At 27.2% G+C, this 26,991-nt stretch overlaps 3 protein-coding genes across 7 annotated transcripts in view; 2 read left to right on the top strand and 1 right to left on the bottom strand.

The window, feature by feature from the left end:
* The first annotated feature begins 261 nt into the window (after window positions 1–261).
* On the top strand, window positions 262–5,158 carry LOC135923595 (cytoplasmic dynein 1 light intermediate chain 2-like). Its single transcript, XM_065458433.1, has 13 exons — window positions 262–360; window positions 399–472; window positions 510–626; window positions 668–736; window positions 784–1,125; window positions 1,179–1,342; window positions 1,484–1,577; window positions 1,675–1,810; window positions 2,112–2,223; window positions 3,158–3,253; window positions 3,437–3,529; window positions 3,904–4,312; window positions 4,748–5,158. Exons 1-13 carry the CDS (start codon window positions 320–322, stop codon window positions 4,867–4,869), a joined length of 1,869 nt encoding a protein of 622 aa, XP_065314505.1. The 5' UTR covers window positions 262–319; the 3' UTR covers window positions 4,870–5,158.
* Window positions 5,159–5,374: 216 nt separating this feature from the next.
* Window positions 5,375–26,156, bottom strand: LOC135925547 (atrial natriuretic peptide-converting enzyme-like). 5 transcript variants are annotated; one of them, XM_065460932.1, is made up of 15 exons: window positions 25,981–26,156; window positions 20,490–20,584; window positions 18,874–19,842; window positions 17,648–18,370; window positions 17,354–17,491; window positions 15,794–16,000; window positions 15,431–15,584; window positions 13,354–13,491; window positions 12,849–12,904; window positions 12,177–12,366; window positions 11,819–11,969; window positions 11,489–11,609; window positions 6,831–6,982; window positions 6,333–6,427; window positions 5,375–5,539 (listed from the first exon to the last, which is right to left on the bottom strand). In XM_065460932.1, the coding sequence occupies exons 3-15, from the start codon at window positions 19,820–19,822 to the stop codon at window positions 5,470–5,472; spliced, it is 3,144 nt and encodes a 1,047-aa protein (XP_065317004.1). In that variant the 5' UTR covers window positions 19,823–19,842; window positions 20,490–20,584; window positions 25,981–26,156; the 3' UTR covers window positions 5,375–5,469. The 5 variants fall into 5 exon arrangements, with proteins under 5 accessions (XP_065317004.1, XP_065317006.1, XP_065317005.1 ...); XM_065460934.1 differs by having other exon boundaries at window positions 15,431–15,581; XM_065460933.1 differs by lacking the exons at window positions 20,490–20,584; window positions 25,981–26,156 and having other exon boundaries at window positions 18,874–19,904.
* Window positions 26,102–26,991, top strand: part of LOC135924280 (chitinase-3-like protein 1) — a 28,708-nt gene continuing 27,818 nt past the window's right edge. The window contains exon 1 of the mRNA XM_065459334.1: window positions 26,102–26,144. Within this exon, the coding sequence (XP_065315406.1) occupies window positions 26,102–26,144 (43 nt within the window). The remainder of the gene's footprint in view (window positions 26,145–26,991) is intronic.

Below are 26,991 nucleotides of genomic sequence, written 5' to 3'. Positions count from 1 at the left end.
AGTTATAAACCTTCCCTGGCAAGTGATTCCATGTCCTACTATTTTTTCAATATACCTTATTTCATCTTTATAATTTTAATGTTCAATTTGATTTCTTTTATAATTATCATTTGATTTTTCTGATTTTCTTCTTCATCTCCTATTTGTGCTCACTTAAAAATTTGGCCTGTATACCATTCTGTCCTGCCTGACTGATGTATATTCAAATTACGGGCTTTATTTAAATATATCTATTGGCTGACCAGGTAACGTTTATAACTAGTATTTTATAAAAATCATATGATATTTGATCAAACATTCATTGAGTTAAAAACAAAAAATGACAGTTTTATCAGAGACCAAAGGAGACAAAAATATATGGTTACTCATTTTACCATTTTTATTATACCTAATAATAGGGCAAATTTGTTATCTGAGGTACATGAACAATCTGGGCAAAGATTGCCGTCTGGAAAATCGATCTTGATTTTAGGTAATATTATCATCTAAATTAATATATTCATAAATAGGTGATGAGGGAGTTGGTAAAACCAGCTTAACGAGTAAAATAAAAAGAAATCCTGATGTTAATAAAGGTTATGCATTGGAATATTTGTCAATGGAGGTAAAGGATGAAGATAGAGAAGGTTTTAATATTAAAACAAAACAAGCATTTTTATTTGATTAGACTATACTCGATTAGGGATATGGATGGCAGATAGTAGATGTTATAGAATCCCTACATCTATTCGAAAAAGTATATTTTTGAATAATCACAATATTTTAAATAAATTAAAATGATAGCAAGAGATTTGGCCATCAATAATGAATTAAATCAAAATGTTTTGCCAAAATTATTAATAAATGCCCTGTCATCTAAGAACTTTTTGGATTCATTGGTCATCATTATGGTTTCTATATCTCAACCTTGGACATTAATTCAATCATTAAATAAATGGTTGGGACTTGTTAAAGATCACATTGATAAAAATTTGATATCAAATTCAAAAAATACAAAAGCAAATCTTCACTTAACAAACATGCCCAAAAATAAAAAGAATGTTGGGGAACATAATGAATTTCTATCTAATGATTTAGACATACCATTTATAACCCATCAAAAATATGAAATATATAAAGAAATCAGTAAGATACACTAGTATTATATAACTCCTATTATATTTTCAATATATAACAAGTGATTAAAAAGTTTTTGGCTTATTCTGAACGTGAAGAGCCTAAGCAACCAAATATAGACAAAGATAATATATCAACAGATTCACAATTATTGTCATTATTGTTGCAAGATGAAAATATACTCTCTAACAATCTAGGAATTCCACTTTTGATTGTGGTTACCAAGGTACATTTATATTATTTCATTTTGTCAATTTTTCTAAGTCTTAACAATGTATACGCAAAAATATTAAATAATTATTTCATCAATTATATGAAATAATTTGATTGTAAATGATAGTTTATTATGTTAATGTTAAAATTAAAGACTGATGTTATGAATGAATTGGGAAAAGAATATGATTTCAGAAATGAACATTTTGATTTTATTCAACAACACATACGCAAGATTTGTTTAACATGTAAATTAATAATTTATAATAAGAATAACCACAAAATTTAGTCAAGATTTCTTATATAAATTTTAAATTTGTATTATATATTGTCATTGTTTTTTAGATGGAGCTGGATTAATTTACACATCCTTTAAAGAGAACAAGAATTGTGACTTGCTCAGACAATACATATTACATTTGATGTACTCTTTTCCTTTCAAAAAGGGACCCATGATTATAGACAATGATTCCATATTCATGTATATATGAGCATAATTATATATTATATTTTTTTAAATTTTTCCTTTTCTTAGACAGGTTTTTTTAAAGAGTTATATAAAATATTATATTTAATAATTTTGATGCCATTGAATAATTATTATTTAACTCATAGATTGGTAAACTATTTTAAGTGAATTATTAATGGATGATAGATAAGGTCAAAAGATCTGCCTTTTTAGATATGTCTTGTCCCCACTTTTCAGGACAGCTTCTTTTTAAAGACTTAACAAAGGCTAGGATTTCATTTTAGTAGTATTTTTTTAAAACACATTAATTTAGTCCTATTGGATGGGATAGCACAAAGAAGATCGCTATACTGAATGAAGGTCTGATCAATATTATGCCTGACGCTAATTTCGAAGATATCTTGGGTAGCCCTCCATTCAAAAAAGTTTAATAATTATATATTTTTCTTAATATGAGTATTTTTCTGTTTATTATAAAGTAATTTTACTCGACGATACCTATTATATTTAAACATCGTTTCTGAAGAGAACGCCTCCTATAGTGTCTTCAGGGTTAAGCTGGAACGGACGTTTGATATTCTCTAATGAACACTCAACAGCTGCTCTTTATAACCACATTTAGAAAATGCTTTACTATATAAAACATGATTTACCTATAAATATTTTTTTATGAGCTGACAAAAGGGATTGTCTCTAAGATGAAGATTAGAGGCCTGCACGAGCTGTCCGAATGACATTGAGAATTTTTTTCTCGGGCAGTTCTACCCAAAGCCTGACCCGATAATTAAATATAAACATGTCAATAAGAATAACTGATATTGGTATGGCTTTTTAATATGTTCATTATTATATTTTATTATCCTTTTTTCAACATCAATTATGCAAATTGTTTTTATATAATCACAATAATTTTTAAATTCAATCGTATTTTAACTTTACTTTTTATATTTAAACTAAATAAAATACAACTCTATATGAAAATTAAATAAAATACAACTCTATATGATGAATATTGATTAGATCATGAGGGTTAAATACTTTTATTTAAGGTGGCAATATTTAAATAAATACACAAATTTTTTTATAGTATCATAGATATTTATAATATTTAAACATTATAAAAAAATTTTTAGTTGGGGTCGGGTTGGATCTAAAATGTATGCTCGGATTTGGGTCAGGCTTTGACAAATTTTTTTTAAATTCGGGCTCAGGCTGTGGAAAAATCATTTTGCAGGGCTTAAATGAAGATAGTTGATCAACCTTTTTTAAAATTTTTACGATGTTATAAAATGGCTTATTAATTTGTTTATATATTTTTTTTAGTTGTTTTTGATCACTTTTTAATTTTATATATGCAAGGCTGACAATAAAGAACCTGATATTTTGGCAGAAGATGAACAAGTCTTTTTATCACATATGCAAAATCTACTATCTCAACCTCTCAAAAATAGAAATGTGAGCGAAATTTTTTTTTTACAGAAGAATTTTTATGTTATAAAATTTATGGTTAATTTAAACCATGATTTTAATTAAGAAAATAGTAGGAGTAACAAGGAAAATCAAAATATATTTACAAAATTTAGGTATTATTCGATTTAAAAATTATGCCAATCCATAAATAGTTGTTCTTTCTTCTAGGAAATGTTATCCAATCGAACTTCATCTATAGTCGTTCAGAAAAACGCTCCTCGTTCCTCACCATATCATCAATCTCCAAATCAAATATTTAAAGTTAAATTATTATTTTTATTAAAGACTATTATTATTTCGTTAATAGAACGCCTTATATACCAATGATTAAATACAAATTAACTACTAGCACATATAATACTATTAAAATACGTAGGCTTAATGCTAATTAAATCTAGACTTGCTCAATTGGCACCCTCTTAACCTCCTTAGCTATATTGCATTAGATAATAATGATTTAAATATATTTATGGAAGTTAATATTAATTAAAGGTAAAATAATTAAAATAAGGAAAATTTTACATTTTTTTAAAAAATACTAAAAACATTTATTGCAATTTCTTATTTTTTTAAAAAAAAATTCCGTTTTTAAAAAATAAGAATGATATATTTGAATACATTCTTTTCAATAAAAGGATAAATCTATCAAAAATTACACTGATTCACCGAACTCCATGAACCAACCACAAAATTCGAACACATCCTCCATTTTAATCAATACCAGTACCCATAATACATCTATTGGTCTGGGTGGTCAATCTACGGAGAGCAATTCTGAAAGGGTTCTAACCGTATTTTTTAATAGCCTCCTGAATAAAGGAAAAACATCCACCTCCTCTTTGAATAGTCAGCTCATCAATAACCCATTACTTAATAATAGTACGATAGCTAGTACAAACAGCAATATAGGATTAGACGATAGTAACCAAAATTTGAGTAAGAGTGACTTTGATACTAATTCAGAAGACACGAATAGCGAAATCACTTTAAACAACGATAGTAAGAATCCCATTGATATAAACGAACAGAATATGTCCTTGAACGGTAAATCTTTAAATGATTTATATAATATACTATTATACTTATAGCAAAGATTTCTGCCTGGTAATAATTGTTAGTGGGGAAATTTTCTTTATTACCTTGCTAGATTGACTTTTAAATATTATAACATTAATTTTGAGAGGATTTTCTATAACTCAATAATCTATCTTAAAAACATTTTAAATAACTATACTATGGTAAAGAATAATTAAGTTTTTTGTTAAGCATTATGATAGGCATTTTTATTTAAGATATTCTTTTTTATAGATCATTTAAAATAAATATTAAGTTGTTTATTCATGCTAACTTAAATGGTGAGAAATGGTTTCTGATAAGATCTTTTGACCTTTAATTCATAATTTAGTAGTCCATAATTATTCTGTTTTTTTAGCCTAAAAATTTTTATTTTTATTTTTATATTGGATATATTCTTTTAAGAAATGGCGGAACACCTGAATAGAGTTTCGGCATCAACCCCTTTAAAATCCGATATGCATATCGACGATAAACAAAATATGTCTGAAAACCAATCATCCTTTATTGTTAACCAGAATCAATAATAATCTATAAAATATACTATATCATGATTTTTTTAAAGATCTTACATTCGATTTTAGTATTTATGTTAATCTATTTATTAATATAAGGCTTATTATTATATTATTTTTCTAAAATTAAATTATTTTTATAGCTAAGTTTTATTATAATAAATAATTATGCATATTATTAAATTTATTGAGATTAATTTACCCAATTTATCTTGCAGGAGTTTTTTTTAATACCACTAATAAGATTGTTTTCGGATTAAGTTCTATGATTATTTACATGATTAAATTGCAGACTGCTTACCTTTAATGAATATAAAGAAGAATAATGCTTAATTATTATAACTATCTGTTGCCCTATAATCATTGACATGAATTTCACAAGTTTCTGCTCTGAATCTTTGAGTCATTTTAATTTATATTAATATCAAATTTTAATTTATGTAAATTATTATTTAAAAGTACTATATGATTACTTCTGTTTATTTATATACTAAAAATATGATAATTATAATGAAATATAAATTATGATATGTTTAAAATTTACGACCATATACAAATCACAAAACATTAAAAATTATTTATTTAGTTGTTCGGATGAATATAACTTCATGACTATTTATTTTGTATGTTATGTAAGATCCAATCTACGTACATCGGAACGCGAGTATACACGCCAGGAAGCCTAAAATAAAATTTATATGATAAATCTTTGTTATAAGCGCAATCGTTATTTCTTATTAGACATATACACGGAAAGTACGGAATTTAAAAAACAACGAGCAGCTGGTGGCGGCTTACCAAATTTTACACCGCCATGGCAATTGGAGGGGAGATGCTAAATATTTTTTAAACTGAAAGATTATTAATTTATTGAAATCAACATCTTGGTAAAAAATTTATTATGCTAATTTGTATTCATATTTAAATTACTCAAATTATGATAGATTTTATTTGTTGACCCAAGCCCGCCCACCACCCGATTGCAATTTTTTTTAGATCTAACCACAGCCCGTTATGATTTGAACCCAGAATTTTAAAAAAAAGATTGTACAAAAAGAAACCTTAAACTAAATATACTTATTTTTATGTTATGTATTAAATTTAAATATTCAGCAATATCTTTGATAATTTAATAATTGTTTATAAGCCAATATCACTAAATATAAATTGAATAAAATGGATTGTATGAATGATATAAAATGGGAAAATATATTGAAGGAGCTTACCACCTGAAAAAGGGAAAAAAAATCCATTTTATTCTATTTATAACAAAATATTATAATAAAATATAGTAAATATTTCCCTCCTCCTAATTTTTTAATATAATTTTATAATTATGATATGCAATCAAGCAAAAAAGGGAGAATAGAAAGGAAATAAAATTTTCATATTTTAAGCCACAGGCCAGGTCTATATTGATGATATTACTGCTGAACCGACCCTGCAGGACTCTATTTTGGATATCATATTTTTACTTGGGTTCGGCGCAGAGGATTCCCCAGCTTACGATCCCTTGAATTTCCCACTGGCCTCTATCATTTTTGCATAATAATGGTCCACCGCTGTCTCCCTATTATGAACAAATTATTTAACATTTGTCAGAATTATCAAAAGTAAGTGTACAACTTTTTTAGTCATCAATATTTATTAGACTGAAAAGGGCACTATGCTTTGGAAAATGTCACTATGTGTTTGAAAAAAATATAAATTTAAAAGAAAATGATAATTATAGTAACGGGGAATGGATTGAAATACAAATGCTTCGACAAATTAGATATAAAAATTAGAAGTTGCAAAATATATATTTGTTATCACCAAATTTTTAATAGAAAATTATAAAAAAATTTATAAAGAAATGTTAAAAATATGTTAGGTAAAAGTTTAAATACAGGAGTATTTCCTATTTTTGGGTGAAATTTTTTCTGTTTCGTTTCAATAATATAAAAACAAGGATTAGTATAATTATAATAAACTTGACATGCATCTTTCTTGCCTTCTTCGTAGCCCGCGCATAACATAGTATCTTTAATCTCCGCCTCGGACTTTTTTAACCATTCATTGCAAACGTAATTGCTTAATATTGGGACTTTTACCTGACGTATTTGGTTGGAATATTGAAACGTATCTTGATTAAATATACGTTTCTATAGTTTTATAATTTTAATTTATAATATTTTTTAGAATTAACAAATTTATTACAAAATTCTCAATTTACAAAAATATTTCCCGGTTATTGGAACATATTTTATTATATGAATAAATTCCATATCATTGAATCAATCTGGATAAATAAAATATATTCTGTATCTATTAAGTATAAGTTATTTATAATGGTCAATATATTTTTTAAATATTATTAACTTACTATCATAATTGTGCAATATAATATATTATTTTTATATCTGCCAATTAATAAAATATAGTTGTTTAATTATGATATGAAGGGTGTTGGGGGGGGGGGTATGAAATTTATTTTGAACGATTAGATATTATTGATTTTTATATAACCCTTTCGCGTCCCACTTTTTTTCCCTAAAATCAAAAAAACTTATTTCGAGTATATCTATCAAAATTATTCAATGATTTTAATTATCATCAATAGGCAAAATGCAAGTTCATTTAAAAAATATTTTATTTCAAAATAAATAACTATTTCGTTTATTATTTAAGCATAAATAAGTATTTCATTTTTTGGCAAATAATTCTTGAATAGACTTTTACGCAATCTTTGCTAATTGGTTACGGGGATTGAGAAATGATCTAATTGGTCATATCTTATTTTAGATATTGGTGCAATATTGATAGCTTTTCTTCTTTTTATAACTATGCTGGAAGGTCTTTTGGTCCTAGTATTATCCTTTCCCGCTAACATCAACCCTTTTATTATCTGCTTTTTAAATACTAGCAGTTTCATAAATTTTAACATATTTAATGCGTTCATATGGCGTCTACAAGGTGACAGGCATTTATTACACAAGAATCCAATAAATGGAATTCTCATATCGTGAAGTTCTATTCCACCCATTCCCTCATTATAGTGTTTTGTGGGCATTTCTACATTTATAAAGACTTTATCCGAAACAGACCATCACAACTATAGTTGTAGGTAAAACACCTATAAATTTCGACTTTGTTGTCCTACCACTTGCAAATAATAATACCATTTTTTTCGCTTTTGTAATCTATAGCACCTCTTCCTTCTTCTTTTAAAGCCTTATCATTTTTAAATGTGCACACTGATAAGCGATTTAATCTTATCGTTACCGATACCAAATATTATTTTTTTTAAGAATCATATATAATTGGTAAGAAGAGAAAAAATTATCCATTTATAATTTGTGGTTTTTATTTGAAGATATTATTTCCGACAGGCGAAAAACCATATCCATTTTATGATATTAGTAGACTTTCCCTGGTATATCAAAATCATATATAAACCCGGAAAAGCCACATAAGGCAAATACTTTTATGCCCCATTTATGGGGCTTTTATTTAATGTGTTGTCGTAATTTAGAGCGTCCCTTGAAGGGAATTACGAATTCGCCTATAGCTAGCTTCTCTTCAGGTTGAATTTTTTTTAGTTGGCATAGGAAGGGTTGAATTTTGAATAATTTTTTGTGTCCTTTATCTTCCCTATTTACCATATCTTTGTTATTATTAATATGGAAAAATTTCCTGATCAAAAGGAAACAATTGCAGGACATAGTTCCGTTCCCTGTGGGATAAATGTTTCAACTAACCAATACTGTCGTATAGAAGGCATCTTTACTAAGCTAATATATAATTGTATTATAATAAATTGTTCAATTTCATCGCTGTCTGTATTTATAGATTTACCATAATATTAGAATGAATAAATATTTGTTTCCGATACAAAATTGCTAATTATCTGGTTGTCCAAGAATTTATGTAAATAGGTTAGAGAAGTTGAATCCTGTTCAGGAACTTCCAACATAGGAATAAACTCTGTATTCATGTTTCCGATGTCTTTTTTAGACCAAAGATGGTAATCTTTTATTTTAGTTATAGAAGTATCATCGATTATATCCTTCAATACAAGACCTAGTTCATTTGTAATATAAGATGATGCCTGCAAATAATAATTGTCTTCTTAGTCAGAGCTCTCTATATCAGCCATAGATATATCACCCTCGGGGATAAGTGTAATCATATCTAAATGCATATTGATATAAAAAGCATCTCATAATACTTGTTATTTATAAAAATATTTAATTTGATCCTCTTCCTATATCCACGAAAACTCCTTAATAGACATTAGATAATCAATATAGGTAACTATTATTAAAATCTATTCCCCCCTCCCTTCCCATTTTCATTTCCATAACCCTAAATCTAAATAACCTATGTAATTTACCTAAAATTTCCATTTATTCATACAAAATATTTTAGTGCATAAGAAATACCATTGATGCCAAATGGGATATGCTCAATTTACAGCACCTAAAATGATTAAATAATATTATATATATCTTCTTCTCCGTTTTATGGCGATTTCCAGGTTTACCCGGGTAGGCCAGTTTTCCCTCTGATTTTTCTTTTCCATTTTTGACGGTCATGAGTATCAATATTTGTAAGATTCATCTCATATCCGCCGCTATCACATTTGTCCACGTCATCTTGGGTCTTCCTCTAGGTCTTGATCCTCCTACTTCCATAATTATGCATTTCTTTACCCAGTCATCTTTTGTCATACGTTCCACATGCCCAAACCATCTTAGTCTATTTCGTCGCATTACCATTCTAATCATTTCTATACCCAATCTTGCTCGCAATTCCTTGGTAGTTTTTATCTCTCTCAGAGATACCCCACACATCCATCTAATCATCCTCATCTCTGTTCTTTCTAATATGGCTTCGTGAGTCGTTTTCATTGCCCATGTTTCGCCGCCATAAACTAAACAACTTCTCACACAGCTTACGTAAACTTTCCCCTTTAACTTCAGAGAAACTTTTTTATTTGTAAGAATAGATGACATCTCTCTGAACTTCTTCCAAGCTTGTCTGGTCCTTGCAACAATGGCAGAATCTACATCACCATCTGCGTTTAGCATATCACCTAAATAACAAAACTTATCAACTTTTTCTAGAGTTAACTTATTGCCAATATCCAGACCACCATTTTCTAGGTTATCATTATTATGTATCCCTTTCATGCATGTTCTACAAATATTCTTCCTAACATCAAACTTCCTTTTTTCCCGCTACATCTATTATGCACCCATTTCTGGCATCTGGTGCATTGGATAGAATTTCTAGCAACTCCTTTCCTACATACACCACAAGGCCACTTACCGGATTCCTCCATCTTTAGATTTTCCCCACCAATCATCACCTTTGTCTTTGATGCATTTATTTTCAGGCCCTTTGCTTCCATAGTCATCTTCCATTTACTAATTTTATCCCTCAATTCTTCCTCACTGTTTGCCATTAATACAAGAGCATCTGCATATAATAGCTCCCAGGGAAGTCCTTCACGCATTTCTTTAGCCACCACATCCATTACTAAGATAAATAATAATAGATTCAGCACGGATCCTTGATGAAGTCCTACCTTCACCTCAAAGCTGTCACTATCGCCATAATCCGTCCATACTGCTGTTTGTGCTCCAACATACATTGCCATCACTGCGATAACCAACCATTCCTCCACACCTCATTTTCTCAAGGCCCCTCTAGTAACCTCACGCGGCACCTTATCAAATGCTTTCTCAAAATCAACAAACTCATAATAGAGTTTCTTTTCCTTCGCAAGATACTTCTCCTGCATTTGTCTCACCACAAAAATTGCATCTGTCGTGCCTTTTCCCGATTTAAAACCAAACTGCATTTCATCAATTTTAATTTGTTCCCTTATCCGCTTCTCTAACACTCTCTCAAATACTTTTATTGCATGTTTTAAAAGTTTAATAGCTCTAATAAAAAAATAAAATTATATATATATTAATAATAAAATTATTACTTATATTTTTAACAAGTTTTGATAACCAGAAATATGAATATAAATTTTGGCGCGAAAATGGTATGAAAAAATTGATTTTTTATAACAATTTGATATATTAATAAATGAAACAAAACGAGTTAATGATAAAATACGAAACAGCAAATAATAAAATATGATTTCAGAAGTTATCAGTGACCATTTGCATAAAAATATTATTAAAAAAGTATGATTCCAAAAGTTATCCATGGGCGCGAAAGGGTTATAAATGCCTTGTTTAATTGAATAATATAAAAATTTGCATTAATTAATAAAACCAACCTTCCTCGTAAAACCATCAACGCTCTTTCTAATTATATAAATTCCATTTAAAATCATAATAATTCATGTTTTATAATTCTGAAAATTGTCAGATGAAAAAGTTTAAACTGTCCTAAAATCTATTTATTGAAATTTAAACAGTTTTTTATTTAATTTATTTTTTGGTATTTTAAAAACAGGTATAATTAAAAAAAATTAATAATCTTCAAATCTTTTTAGCCAATGATGTATGGCACAAATAGCTATATTGGGTTTAAATTCCCACCCTTTAATAATAGCTTAGAAATAAATTGAATAGAATAAGCCTCCCCAACATAATTAAATGTGAAATTCCTTTATGATTGATTTTACCTTTCGTTTTGGTTCTTCCCCATCCAACTACTTGGCAGAATGTTCCCTCTTCAGGGTAATATTTGAATTCTGGTAAGCATACGGGTTGGATCCTCGAATTAAAACGAATATCTTTGTCTAACTATATTAAAATTTTAAAACAATCAATAATAATTTTCCTGTTTTAAAAAAGAAATAACAACAAAACTTCTAATTTAAAGACAATCTCATAGATCGCCTTTAATATTCAAGTAATCCAGTATAGCCATAATAATAAGGTAATTCCGAATATTTATAATGGTTCGATCAAAAGTTGTTTTAAATTTTTTAATTTTATGAAAAGAATTAAACTTTCAATAATGCGATATCATTTTCGTTGATATTTTTAACGTATGCCTTGTGTTGTATAATTTTAATGACTCTAAAAGTTTGCCTATAATCGCTGTAAGCAGTGCGCCTATCGTCTCCTATTTTGATCAAAAAACGATCCATATTAGATTGGCTTTTCAAGTGTATTTATATTAGAATAAAATTGTAAGATTTATCGGAATGTTGTATTAAACTCATAGTAGATGAATGTAATAATGAATTTAAGCAAAATTTAATATTTTTTAGTTTATGTTTTTTCCCCTAAATAATATTAATAGTAACTGAATAGTGGTTGGTTTGAATTAATCATACATTTTTATAAAGTATAAAATAATTATACTTTCCAATACAATGATGAGCTGTTAGAATCCATCTCCTATGGATTATACTTCCGATACAAAAATAGACTTCTTTTTCTCCCCCGTATATGGAGGCTAACCAAGGCCAAGATCCTATGTTTGAAATTTTCCCCCCTATTATCCGAGATAATCTCATTTTCTTTAAAGGATTGTGCAAAATTTTCCCACAAACTTTAGTGATGAATTATTATAAATATATTTTGAAACTATAAGCGAGAATATCATGAAAATAGAACTTCCTACGACTAAAAAATTATCGTAATATTTTATACCAATCGAATTATTTAAATGGCAGGAATAACTGATAGATAAAGATCTGTACCGAGGTGCAGCAATTAACTAATTTTTATCTCACTGGGGGATAAAAATATCAGATCGCTGTTTTTGCTGAAAAAAATTCAATCTTGTTTTATTAACGGGGAGCATTTCACATCAAATATCAAATTGTTTCAGAAAAAATAAAAGATATAACCTAAGATGCCTGTTCCCACCAAAATATAGATATTATCAGTGTTATTTATATTTGAAAAAGGGATTTCTACTTTTATTAATTATGTTGTTACCTGTTATATGTACACGGCAATTATTAATTAATTATTGGAAAATAAAGGGTAAATATTTACAACATTATAAGTCAATTATTGTAGACTCACCGGGCTGTTTGCATTCAAACAAGTGCTCAGGTTTACCATTTTGACAAACTGTATGACTAAAAAAAATCGAATTTATTAAAAATATTATAGTGTAAATATTTTATTTATTCATGATATCTATTAGTGTTACTAAACGACTTGATTTAAGCCAATTTTTAAAAACGTTTAACTCAATATTTTAGGAGAAAAATATTGCCTAAGCCTTGAGATTTAGTTAATAGATGTTCAAACGTTTGTGCTACCTATGAGCAAAATCTTAAAGCTTTCGTAATATTTTTCTGGATAAAATATTAGTAGCTATTTAACAACCCTAATTCATATTCATGTTTAATCAACTTAAGGCTCAGAAAGTAAATGGATGATTTTAAAGTTTTCGATACATTTTCCTTCTAAATTATTATTAGGGGTTCTCTGAACTTAGCAGAATTAAAAATTGATATTTTAAAAAATCTTAGGAACTAAAAGAATGAAATAAAAATTGATAACAGAATTGATATCCTATAACTTGTATTTGATCTTATTTAAAAGAGTATTGATGTTGGGATCTTTGTTAAGTGTCAATCTAGGATAGGAATTTTTGGGAATACTAATGGAGGACATAGTTAGCAGGTTTCTCCACGTTGAGCCATAATATAAGGTTTTGCTTTTATAGAATAAATTTATTACGATTTAATTAATATACCAATTCAATATCCTTCAAATAACATCATTCATATCTATTTATATAATACGCTTGCTCATTTTTTTAATAAATATAATGCGATTATTTAATAATTTATAGTTTTATAACCTTAGTAATTTAAATTAAATCATTTTGGTTCATTACGTAGGAAATATTAGTCGTAGTCATTTGTCGTATTCAGTAGTCCTAGTCTTATACCCAAACTGGGATATGAATAAATTGAAACCCTTACTAAGAAAAACTTAGAATCGCTATTAGTCAGTCTTCCTAAGAAATTTTAACACTAACATCCTCTTTGTAAAATCAGTATTCACAGCCTGAGCCTTCACCCTTTAATTGTGGCTTTTCAAAAAGCAACTACCCAGACAACACAATTCCAAGAATTTGAACCACAGCGAACATCCCCTTTTCACCTGAACTCTCTAGCCTCAGACCACACAATCAGACCAGACCCGATAATATGACAATAATGCTTAAGATTACACTTGAATTGATCTTTTTGTCAGATCCCTTTCTACCAACTTCATAATAAGAGCAGAAAATTTAAAAACTAATAAATGCAACCACATAAACGATTTATTGATAGTTTCGATAGTCAGACACATGTGGTTCATTTGTGCCTAGAAGGACAAAAGTTCATTTAATAACTAGTGATCAAAAAGAGAGAATTTACGACAAACAGTGGCATAGGCAAGGAGACCCCCCCCCCAATATATTTAAAATTTTTTTTTTTTTAAATTACAACTATTTTTATGTTTTTAATTTATTATAAATAATAATTGATATACAGTATTTGATTATTTTTATATCTTTTTAAATAAATTATATGATATTGTATTTTCAGCACTGTAATTTTATATATCAAGCAAGGAAAAGGATTCAGCAGATGCTGAGAATCTTTTGCAGGCTGTTATTAAGCCACAATTTTTAATATCAATTTTTTATATTTTAATTATACATAGTTTTTATGCGATAAAATTTTTGATAAAATTTTTAATATTATAATCTATAAAATATCTACATTTTGAAATTTATTTTAAATAATAAAAACAAATACATGTTATTTATGCTAAAATATTTTTATATAATAAATAAAATCTATAATGAAATACTCTCTAAAATTTTGTTACATTAAATATTTAAAATAATTTTACATAACCTAAGATATAAGCAAGTGAGTGTTCATAAAAATGGGAGGTTTGGAATCCCCCCCTCATGAGAAAATCCTGGCTACGTCACTGATGACAAAGAATATATATATATCCATATATCGATATCTCTACTGATCTAACTGTATTTCTATACACAGGAGTTTGAGAAGCTTAAATATTTTAATTAGAGTTTGAATGGATGAATTCTATCTTAGGTTTAATCACCCTCAACTCAAAGGTCATCACTTTTGACAGAAGTGAGGTAACCCATTTATTTTGATAGCAAAGAAGGACTCGTATAGAGGTTCCTACTAAATTAAATAGAAAACCAAATTTAACACATTTTTTTAATGGGTAATAACAAATTCCTATTTATCTTGAAATCGATGAGCAGAACTACACAAAAGCAAAAGATAAACCCCCGTAAACTCGAGATATGAATGGAAGTTTTAGGAAATTAATAGCTCGAAAGAATTAGTTTGCAGGAATAACTGGGTAAGTGTTTGAATTTAAGAAGAAAAGGATCGAGCAGATGATTGGGATAGATTTGCGGAGAAATAAAAGGTGGTCCAATAATTTGAATCAACTGGCTATAGGATCCTTTGCTATTTTTGGTGATGAATAGATTTGCGTGGTCGGATGGATAGTTAATTATGGCGTTTGAGAGCTTAGTAGGATTAGTAAATGGTGAAGAAAAAACAAATTGACATAAATCAAAATAAGTAATATTTTTACTAAATTATTTTTACTTGAAACCCATCTCTAAGCATTTTTCATTGAAACTTGTGGTTATGTTATTATTGTAGTCGGTGCATACGAAGGATAGAGCTATTGATTCATCGTTGAATAAGATTTTTTCGTATAATAAAATTGAAGAATCGAAGGCATGTTTGAGATTATCTTCTAAAATTTTAGAGCATTTTAATCAACAAAAGTAAAGAAATGGTATATAGATCTTATTAGTTACATAGTGTCCTTATTCAAAAACAAAGTGACCTTTTTCAAAACATGGTTTTCTAATCGGATCTAATTAATATTGGAAAAGTGTATGATAAATTTTGAAAAGGGATGTGACAAAAAAGTTATAGGAAAAAAATAAATTATGTTTATACCTCTAACATTCCATGGAGCATTTAAAGAGTTAACTACATTATCGTATTCTAAGTTTTTCTTGTCATCATTCTCTGAAAGAGCTATATCGATATATTTTGTAGTGCAATTTTTTTCATCGCTCAAATCCTGACAATCCCGATTTCCATCACAAGCCCAACTTTTATTAATACAACGGTTAGTGTCGCAAACTAAACCCGTATCGCATTCTTTAAATGCCCACACAGTTATAAAATAAAAATACGTTACAGCTTTGGCTATAATCTCATGTTAACAAACAAGGATGACATAATATAAAGAGCAAAATCGTCTGAGAACTAAAAATTTAGGTGCCTTCAACTAGCATTTTACAATTTTCACTGTTTTAACATTATCATTGTAGCATCTTTTTAAAAAAAATCTCTCTTTCTTTCTTTCTTTCTTTCTTTCTTTCTTTCTTTCTTTCTTTCTTTCTTTCTTTCTTTCTTTCTTTCTTTCTTTCTTTCTTTCTTTCTTTCTTTCTTTCTTTCTTTCTTTCTTTCTTTCTTTCTTTCTTTCGTTCTTTAATTTTATTTGTTTAAACAAATTGTAAAAGATAATTCCTTTTTTAAATACTCAGATCTATTATATCGGGTCAAATCAAATCAAATTTATTTCTAAGAATAATAGTTCATATAGCACCTTCAGAAAAAAAAGAGTAATGATTGGCCCCATCTCATCCTATCCCATGCATTATTTTTTTTCATTCCATAAAACAATCTTAATTATTATAAGGAGCATATCACATTTATTAAAATTCAATCTATGGGTAAATGAATATATTATTTTATATATGTGACCTTCAAATTAAAAAAAAACTCAATATGAGATTTATATTGATCAATGACCATTATAAGTTTTTAGGAAAACATCTTTTTTGCAAATAAAAAAATTAACATTAAATAAAACCCAAATTATTATTCAGAAATCAAGGATGAAAGGTGTATGAATTATATATTAAGTCAATCTAGAATATATGAACAATTAATTAACTAGATAGTTTACCAATTTTTTGAATAAATAAAAATAATTGATATAACGATAATCCTGATGTTAATAAAAAATATTTAAATTTATTTAGAATATTTTTTAGCATAATATATATTTTTTTAAAAACACAATAAAATATCGATTAAATATCAAAACGGATCAATTAATTATTTTATCTATAACAAATATTTTTTTGATTAATGGCACGGAAGAATAAATGACAAATTTAAAATTAGTAAAACATTTTTTTTAGAATGCTCCGAATATGTTTAAATATAAAACTTTCAATTGGTATGTAAATACTTATATAAACAAATGTAATGTTAAAATGGTAATATAGCAATAATATAATATATCATTCTATAAAATATTCAGCTTATTAATACAATTAAAACGGTATATCCCGGGTAAAGGGGTGAGGTACCTTTTTTTTATTAATAATAACTAGAATGAATAGGAACACTACTATTATTTTATGATGCCAGCTTGTGAGTGAAAATGGTGGGGAGGGGGGGGGGGTAAAGTCATTTAAAATATTTTTTAATTATACTAACTTTTTTGCTGAAGTTGTTTAAGCTCACGTCCTCCAATGCACACATAGGAGTCCTGACTCTCTTTCAAAGTACTGCAATCAATGGGAACGGATGGAATATAAAACACGTCGAAAAAGAATGAACAATGTTGCATAACATCTAAGTGAAATTTTTAAAAGGAAACTAAATGTATAAAAAAAAATAAATAATAAATTATGTCGCTTTGCTTTCAATTATGCAATTCTCTCTTGACAATCTAAAGCAATAATTAGTTAGAGCTAAAAAATATTTATGATTATTAATATATAGGTCAACCTTCACATACGCTTCTACAAGGCATGATCGCTGCCCCGTCAGACCCACATCTTGGCACTAAAATCGAGCAAAAGAATAGAAATGCCATGGGGTGGCAACCCAAATTAAATACAGTGCTATAAATCTTTAGATTGTTCCAAATCTCGGTTTGAGTTCTGTGCCCAAACATATTAGGCATAACCGTTCCGTTGTATGGAAATATTAAGCAAGGTACAACCAACATTTGGGAGCAAGAAGGATGCGCTTTACTCATTAAGGCTTGTTTTAATAAGCCATGTAAGCTTTGCATTTTTTCTTTATTCTGTCCACCGCCAGTTACGTTAAAAAGAGATAATGTTCCGTTTAGGATATCAGAGTCTTTCTCTATTATTAAGACTTCTTTAGCTGACGATTCACTATTGTCATGGTCTCCATATGGAAAATTTTGATCTCCCACGAAATTCAAATTATCTTCCTCTCTCTTTGGGCCCTCAAATATGTGTGGTGTAGATAATAGAGTTCCATTCGAATTGGGGATATTATGAGCATGTGGAGGATATAGTGGATAATTATTAGGTAGATTAGGATTGATAAATATTGAATATTGCGAATGTTGAGGTCCTTTAAATTGGGCAAATAATGATGAAACACTACTGTTGCCAAAAGCAGATGACCAAGATGTTTCTAAGTCATTGAATAATGAGGTATGTGATGTGAGGTGTTGCAAAGATCGAAACTGAAAAACTAAATTGTTATAACAATTTATTATAATTTATTGGTGTTAAAAGAATATTAGCTTATATGATTATGTTGATCCTCTTTTTAAATATTTATTAAAATACGATATCAAGTGTACTTAGATTGGATAAAGTCCAAAAAATATTCGGACTGGGTCTAAAAATAATTTTTTGCAAAATCTGGGTCAAGCCCATTAAAAAAAATTTGGATGACAATTATTAATAGTTGGGAAATGCAGGGAAATAATATAATAATGGAGCATTTAATTTTCATTTACTGTTCATATTTCCAATTTTTTGAAATAATTTACAAATTTCCGTCAAAATTATTCAAAATAACGAAATTTTGAAGTTTTTAATCCGGTCTGCAAAAGAATCAAAAATAAAAATCCGAACTTAAAAATACCCCGGTCTCGATTTTTTATTTATAAAAATCCAGACCAGGCTCTATAATAAGTATACCTCTGTAGGTCTTTGAATTTGAATGGAAATCTATAATATATTATTAACCTGAAAAATATAACGAAAAGATGCATACGATACAAAAGAATATAGAGATCAGAGCTATCATCAAAATAAACATCTTATAAACCATGCGAGGATATTGATCAGGGTTTTCTTTTAAACGTTTATCTTTAAATCGATACGCCTTGGAATTGTGTAATGAGTTATAATTGCTGGACCCCGTTTTTGGTAATGGGTGATGCATAAATTCCTTATCTGAAAAATTTAGAGTGTCATCATATAAATTGCCATTTGACTGGACGTAAGCATTGTTTGGAGTCCTTTGAACAATTTCTTTAGAATTATAATGAGATTCTGGACAGCTAATTAGGTTACTACTAACCATATTAAAACGGGTGGTATCGATAAAATCTAGACTTCGATTCCGGATTTGAGTTGGATTTTTTTTACTGACGCGTAAATTGGAACTTATATTAGTAGCTGCTTTGCTTTGATTTTCATTATTTATCATGAATTTAATATTTTCAGGCTTATTATTACCTTTATTGTTAATAGGACCTATTGATTTCACTTGTCCATCAACTGTATTATATTTTTGGGGCAGACCATTCTTTAGATTTTTATTTTCCTTTAAACAAGAAAGCCTAAAAGCGTTTTTATCTTCGTAATAACTGTTATTCGCGACAATTCGCTTTTTTGGCATGTTATGCTTGATCGAGGTGTTTGTGCAAAAACCTTCCACGTTAATTCTATTATTAGCATCCTTATTGACACCATTGTTGTTTATGAACTCTGACGTGGGAAGAAGATCATGATCAAACGGAGTTACTGGACTTAGTGTGTATTCGTCTGTGCTATTTTCCTCCCCACTCACATCATTGTTGGTTTCAGCATTAGAGCTACTTAGTTTTGGGGAGGTTAGTAGAGTATATTTAAGATAATTCCTATATGCATAAGGATCAGATTTGTTATCTTCTATCTGTCCAGTCGACATATGCCTTTTGTAAAAGTCCTCTTACATAAGAAATATTTTTGAAATCATTATTGATGATATAATTTTAATGGTAAAGTGAGTAGTAATCTTTTATTTTAGAAAAAGGAGTTTTGACGAAAAAGATCTAATAAAAAATTAATTTCTATCAATTTTTACAAAAAAGAAGGTATAATTATTCACTTATATTTTATATCTTATCAAGACATTTTTAAAAAAATAAAAATATATGCTAGCCAGAATATTTTTAAAAAATGCATAATTAAAAAATTTCTCAAATGCTTGTTAAAAAACTACAAATTAATTGATTAAAAAAGGCTTCAAAATTCATTAAGCATTAAAATAATGGATTCAATATTAAAATTTATTTAATTTAAATATAAGTATGAAGAATTAATTGTAAAACTTGATTTAAAATTATTTTTTATGATAATTATAAAGAATATATATAGACATCACGCTATCTTAAAAACATTTTATAAATAATTTACTACCTTTTAACTATAATTTAAATTAATTTGGAATATTATAAATAAGAAACATTTCCTTATACTATTACTGTTTTAACTTCATTCTTATTAGATTTTGTAATTCTGGCATTTTATTTTAGATATCTAGAATGCATGTTATAACTTTCGATAAAACTTTTATCATAATTTCAATATTTTACTAGTTGAAGAATTGAATTGAATTGTTTATTCCGTGTATAATTTTGATGAATATAATTTGTCTAAGATGATAATTTAACCGAAACATGGTCAGATTCTTAAGAAATAAAAAAATTAAAATTAAAAAAAGTTAATTAAATTCAATTTTTAATTATCTATATTATCAGGATTTTTGGGGCTCCAATTCTAATCCCAATTTGAAAAAACTTTTATGGCAATTTATTATTACTTTAATAATATATTCTTTAAACTTGAAATATAAAAAAAATTAAATTTCCTATTTATAATTAACTTTATTAATTATTTTTGTATTAAAAGGATATTATAAATATCGATAAAAAAATTATTTTATTTCTCTATGACTATATACAATTTTATTTTATATATTTAATTATTATTTGATTTTGAATATAAATCATTCACTTCTATAATATAACTAATGCAGGCAAACGTTTATTCAATTTAAACCACTAGTGATTAATGATTAATGATATTGGGAAATTTTAGCGAAAATTTAAAATTTCCTGCATTAAAATATCAAAATGTTTTGTACTTTATCGAATCATTTATATAAAAAAGTTATTAAGCAACTAATAATTACTATAACATAACTTCCAAGATTAATTCTCTCGGTTGATTATCATTTAAAAAATATTTTAGCCTTGCAAATATAGTTGGGTAATTATAATTACTATATTAGCCTTTTAAGCGATTTTTTAACGGACTAAAATATCGGTTAAACCACGTTTTTAGAAACTATCATTTTGGGCTTGGGGATTTTCTTAAAAAGATAGCAGCTAAATATTGGAAAAAAACGAATATAAATTAAAACAATGATAACGGATTTTCCCATGCAGGCTCCTATGAGCCGAATTAGAAGACATTTAGCCATTACCCAATTTGCAAATGATGTGTAGGAAATCTAAAAAAGGATATTAGAAACAGAAAATCGAGAAATTTTTTTAAAAAAAGGATTTATTTTTTGGGTTTTAAAGATCTTTTACAAAATTCTATCACTATCTGGTGAAAGGTTAAATGATGTCTCTAACGTAATGTGCATTGGAAACATATTATATGCATCATAGTTTACTACTAGAATACGGTATAAAGCCTGCTTGCAACGTTCTAATTTTAAGTGGTTTTACTATTTCAGCGTTTTAATAATTTGGGTTCCAGAAATATTTTTATCTACATAATTTTTCTCGATTTATATAACATTTTACTAGAGTTTTAAATAAATGCCTGATTCCTTGAGAAACGGCATATAAATTTAAACAAAACTACCAAAAAAAACGAAACGAGCAATTCTAGATTAAGAAAAGAAAATAGTGACCAATTAACTGATGATTTTAAAAAATACTAGTAAAAATAAACGGTATAACTATTTGAATGAAATTATATAATCTTTTAATTTAATTGGGAACTCGTTAGGTGAATGTTCAAATATGCTTTATATTAAAATATTATTTTTTTATCTGACTCGATGTTGTATAATGTCCCCATTTCCTTGGATTACAGTTAGAACTCCATTTTCCATTGGTTTAGCTGATATGATATTATCTTCTGATACGTCTCATATCTTGAATTATTAGGCGCAATATTTCCAAAGACTGAAATATTTGGATTTATAAACCATTTTATCTTGAATATGGGAAGAATTGGATTTGATAAATTCTGAAAATTTGTTTTAAGATATCAATTCTGGGAAAATCTTTGAACTGTGTTATGATGCATTATCCTATGCGAATATAATGTTTGATTCCTAGGCAAAGCCAGGGAAGGCCAATGTGAAATTCGCCCCTCCTTTCAGAAAATGCTATTAAAAAATACCTCTTTAGCCCCCCCCCCCAACCCATGCCCCCCCCTGCAATGTATGCATATTAATGATCTGCATCGGGCCTAATTTTTCAAGTCTGGCCCGATCCCGAATATATTTTTTTTATTTGTCCAGAAAAGCCTGACCCGAAGTAAATATTATTTTTCCGCACGGCCAATTTATATAGAAAAATTTTATTTTTTTATTGTAGAAATTTTTTTACAATAAAAAATATTAGCCTCTTGTTTCTTGCAAGAATTTATAAATATATGAATTTATTTGACAAAATGTTATGATATCCTATATTTATAAATTTAAACCTAACCCGGCTCAAAATCTTTAATAAATATTAGGCCCGATTCAGCTCAAACCGAAATTATTTTTTAAATTTAGACCCGGCCCGGATCTATAATGCATATTACTTAGCAATAATTTGAAAAAAAATGTAAAGTTAATTAAATATTTAATGGTAATTAACATCAGTTAATTCTGAAATAATTAATGAAATATTAGATTTTAGACTGTATTTTGCATATAAACTTTGACATAGCTGCATTGAATATTTTGCTTTATAAAGTTTTCCTGTGAGGAGAGGCAAACATTGGTGAGATTTCAGATTTCGATCTGATCATAAATATCTGTATTTTATACTACTTCGTGAATTGCCCCATGGGAAATTTTACTTTCATTTTTATTAAATTCATAAAACCACTCCATAATTTTCTAATTCTATGAAATAATCTCAGAAATCTTCTTCTAATAAACATTAATAAAGATATATCTAACCTTATAATCAAATTTTCACATAAAGAATTTTCTACAAATTATACTGTCCCTAATAATAGCTCAACTTTAGCATTTGAGGGCAAAAAATTATCCATTATAACATGGGCATCACTAACCTTTTTTTTAAAGCTAACTTACCTTCTTTTTTAGTGGTATAAAAAAAATTCAAAATTTGGAGAAGGTTCTTCAAATTTTTCAGGGGACTCTAGTCCCTGCGCCCTTCCCCCCTAGTGACATTAATACATTCTAATCTATTTAAATTTCACCAAAACCAAGCCATCTTATTTTGTTATATGACATGTTTTAAAGATTCCACAAATCTATTAACTTCATCGTTCTATCTATCTTGAAAAAACATTAGTCATTTACGTATTTTACTAATAACCTTTTTATTTATACTATTTACTAAGAGGATTGAAGATTGGTTTTCAAAAGTTTGGCAAACTTTATACTTAGGATCGAATCTTGAAATGATTCAGATTCAAATTGAAAATAAACTCTATTATATTAGATTTAACTTTTAACTTCTATATCTATTAAATACAGAAAAGAACATCTATAAAGATCATGGAATCATAAAATTCCTTCAAAAATATAGGGGAAAAGAAACCTTAAAGTGTTGAGACGAATTGATTTTTGAATCGCAATTTAAAATCCGTTATTTAAGATCCAGCATAAAATATGCAAGTATATTTATTTATAATTGGTTTTAGTTTGTTGACTGGAAAAACTAATTAATGAATTAGTAAATATTAATCGGCATTACATATTATTGGCTTATATTCTGTGATTCTAAGATTTTCTTTCATGGAATTTTTTTTGCCAATAATGTTTCCTTTTTCTTTGGATCTTTCTTTCTTCTAGATAACTGGCTTGAGCATAAAATATACAACACGCAATAATTATTGAAATTTTACAGTCAATGCTTTGAAAAGTTTGGTTGACATTATGCTTAAGGAGTGATATCATAGTTTTTATCTAGCTTGTAATTCTATTACATTTTTGAATAAAAGAATAAAATGTACTAATAAAGCACTAGTTAATTGTTTGTTATAAGTTTCAGAACTAGTGCTTTCAAAAGCTTGACTAACCGCACGATTAGAGCGTGACATCATAGTTTTCATTTTAATTATAACTTGATTTCTTTTTTGGTTATTAAAATTGATTGAGGAACTAATAAGTAGAGTCAGGCACTAAATATTAGCGTAAATCAGACTTTTAGTTCTTTATATTTTCCATCTAAATACCAATTTTAGGAATTATATTTATTTCGCTAATAAATCTTCCTTTATACTACCTATCAAACGGATTCAAAAATTAATTAAGAACTAAATATTGCTAAAATTTTTAGAATAAATGTTTTTCAGTCGTTTTTAAAAGTAAACTGGCCAAAACTTTGTTGCTAATAATTTTTTCCTTTGTGGCTACTTTAAAAATTATTGCACTCATAGACATTAATAAAGCACATAGATTTTAAAATTGGTGTTACCAATTATTCAGGCTTTAACAGAGATGACATAAAAGTATTAAATATATTTAAAAAGGATAATAACAATAAACATGGGAAAATCAATAATATCAAATTGTAAAATTTTGTAGTGGGACCTGGCCGAAGGCCGAGCTGGTGGGGGTTCTAAAGATAAACCCTGAAAATTTTTCCATAACTTACCCTTGGATAAATCTTGGCTAGGTCACTGCAAGAAGACATTACTCTTTTCTGTCCTAGCTGTCTAGGTTTTCCACATCAAACATTCGGGAGGTAGAAATCTATAGTTGTTAATAACTCTTTGTAAGGCTCGAAGTTTCAACTTTTATTTAATAATTTACAAATAACGTTGCAGAATTCCAGCGCTTATCTTAATAAAAGTTTTTATTATAAGATCATCATATAGCAATGCTATAGCTAGAATACTAACATAAATTGCTTGTTTATTTACTAAAATTGTTGTGAGTAATTTCTCAGGACATTTCTCCTGTCCAACATAGAGCCGTTAAAATAAGATGTGGTTCTGCACAAAATGTAATATCATTTAAATCCGATTAACCGTTCATTTTTAATAGTTTATTTAAAAAAAGTCATTTTTTTTGGGAGTCAGCCGTACTATTATTAACTGAGATATCTTATTGATTGCATTAAAATAAAATCTTTTTACGAATTCCAATAATAAAAAAGAAATATGCATTTTACTAAATATAATAAATCTTAAAATGTGACCCCATTCGCCCCATTTTTGAAACTTATTTCTGTTTAGAACAGTGAATTAAGATTTGAACTTAGTCACCCTCCTATTCAATGCCATGTTTTCATTAATCTTTATATAGCTTCCTTAGATATATAAAGAAAGAGGTTATTTAAATCTATAAAACAAAACAGAATAAGGTGTCCTAATGTTTTAAAAATAAGACAAACGACGACATGACCTAAGAGTTGGTTTATACTTGTTTAACTATAAAAAAATTAGATAAATTTTATCTTATAGTTTAAAATACAGACTCTCCCGCTAAATTTTTTTATGAGACCTAAACCTAACTGGGTAGATAAATATTAAGCTTTTGTGGGTTCAGGGAAATCTTCCCTTCCGTGGCATCTATGAATATAATATATTTAAAGAAGATCAGAGTTTCCATATTTTTCAAATTATTTTATAGTGATAAAATCTTAAATTTATGTGTTTAGGAATGCTCTTTTCATCATCATTTTATTATTAAAAATTCACTTAACAATTGTTAAAACATTATTTTATTAATTTGAAAAAGACAAATAAGTCCGAATAATGATTTTTATTTTATCAACATATTTTAAAAAGTTTTAATCTATATTTTAAAAAGTTTTAATCTATATTTTAAAAATAAATAATTAAATATATTATTTTTCGTAATATTTTTTTTACTGTGTTTCGAATTGTTTTGATTTACCATCTAATTATTATCAGCTTTGTATCTAAATCCTTCTTCCTATAACATTCCGTTTTCAGATGAAAGTATTCAGATATTGGCATCATTTATAGTTTTATGAAATCTGATCCGGAGCAGCCTACTGAATTATTCATTAAAGGTATTAATAATAATAATGTTAGGGAAAAAATATTTTATATTATAGATTTTATTTTTGGATCAGGTATCATTAATAATATTATCTGAATTTTTTTAATTTTCATTTAAAAATGAATTAAAATAATGTTTTTGTTGTCACTATGCACAATGTATTATCAGAGTAATAAAATTAAAAAAAATATATATGTAATGTCATATATTTATAGATTATTAGGTACAAATTATAATTAATTATTTATAATTTTGGAAGATCCAAAAAAATTTATTGTGCTTTATTAAAAACTGAGGATTTAAAATTAATAATTTAATTTTTATAATATTCTTTATTTATATTAGTATGCAATTGAAATTTTTTCTTACCATAAATGCTAAACTTATAAAATATTGATGAATTTAAGTGTCATCATATAATGACAAATAATATAAATTAAAACAATAAAAAAAATGTATAAACAATAAAATTTGAGCCCTTACAATATGAGGTAAGAAACTAGTCAGATGTAATGTAATTTTTTTGAATGTAAGTAATCTAGATGGCTTCCATTGCTTCCTTTGTGCTCAAATTTAAAAAAAAAGAACCATATAAATAGAAATATGAAATTTGTAAAAGATTTTTTTTTAGGAAATTGAGGAAGAATCAAAACATTTTATAGAGCCCAAATAACATTATACCATTATTAATAATTTTTTTTGATATATTGATTATTTATTTTACAAAAAATTAATTATTCCATATAATTAAAATAAAATGCAAATGATATGCATAAAAGATTTATATTTATTGCGTTTATTCTTTGTAAAAATTATTTTAAAATTTATTAGACAAAGAGGGGGAGATATCAATTATC

Source organism: Gordionus sp. m RMFG-2023, chromosome 2 (assembly GCF_954871325.1).
Source record: "Gordionus sp. m RMFG-2023 chromosome 2, tfGorSpeb1-WG-v2, whole genome shotgun sequence".
Lineage (NCBI taxonomy): Eukaryota > Metazoa > Nematomorpha > Gordioida > Chordodea > Parachordodidae > Gordionus > Gordionus sp. m RMFG-2023.
Note: the sequence above shows the minus strand (reverse complement) of the source record. Positions and strands in the feature narration are given on the sequence as shown.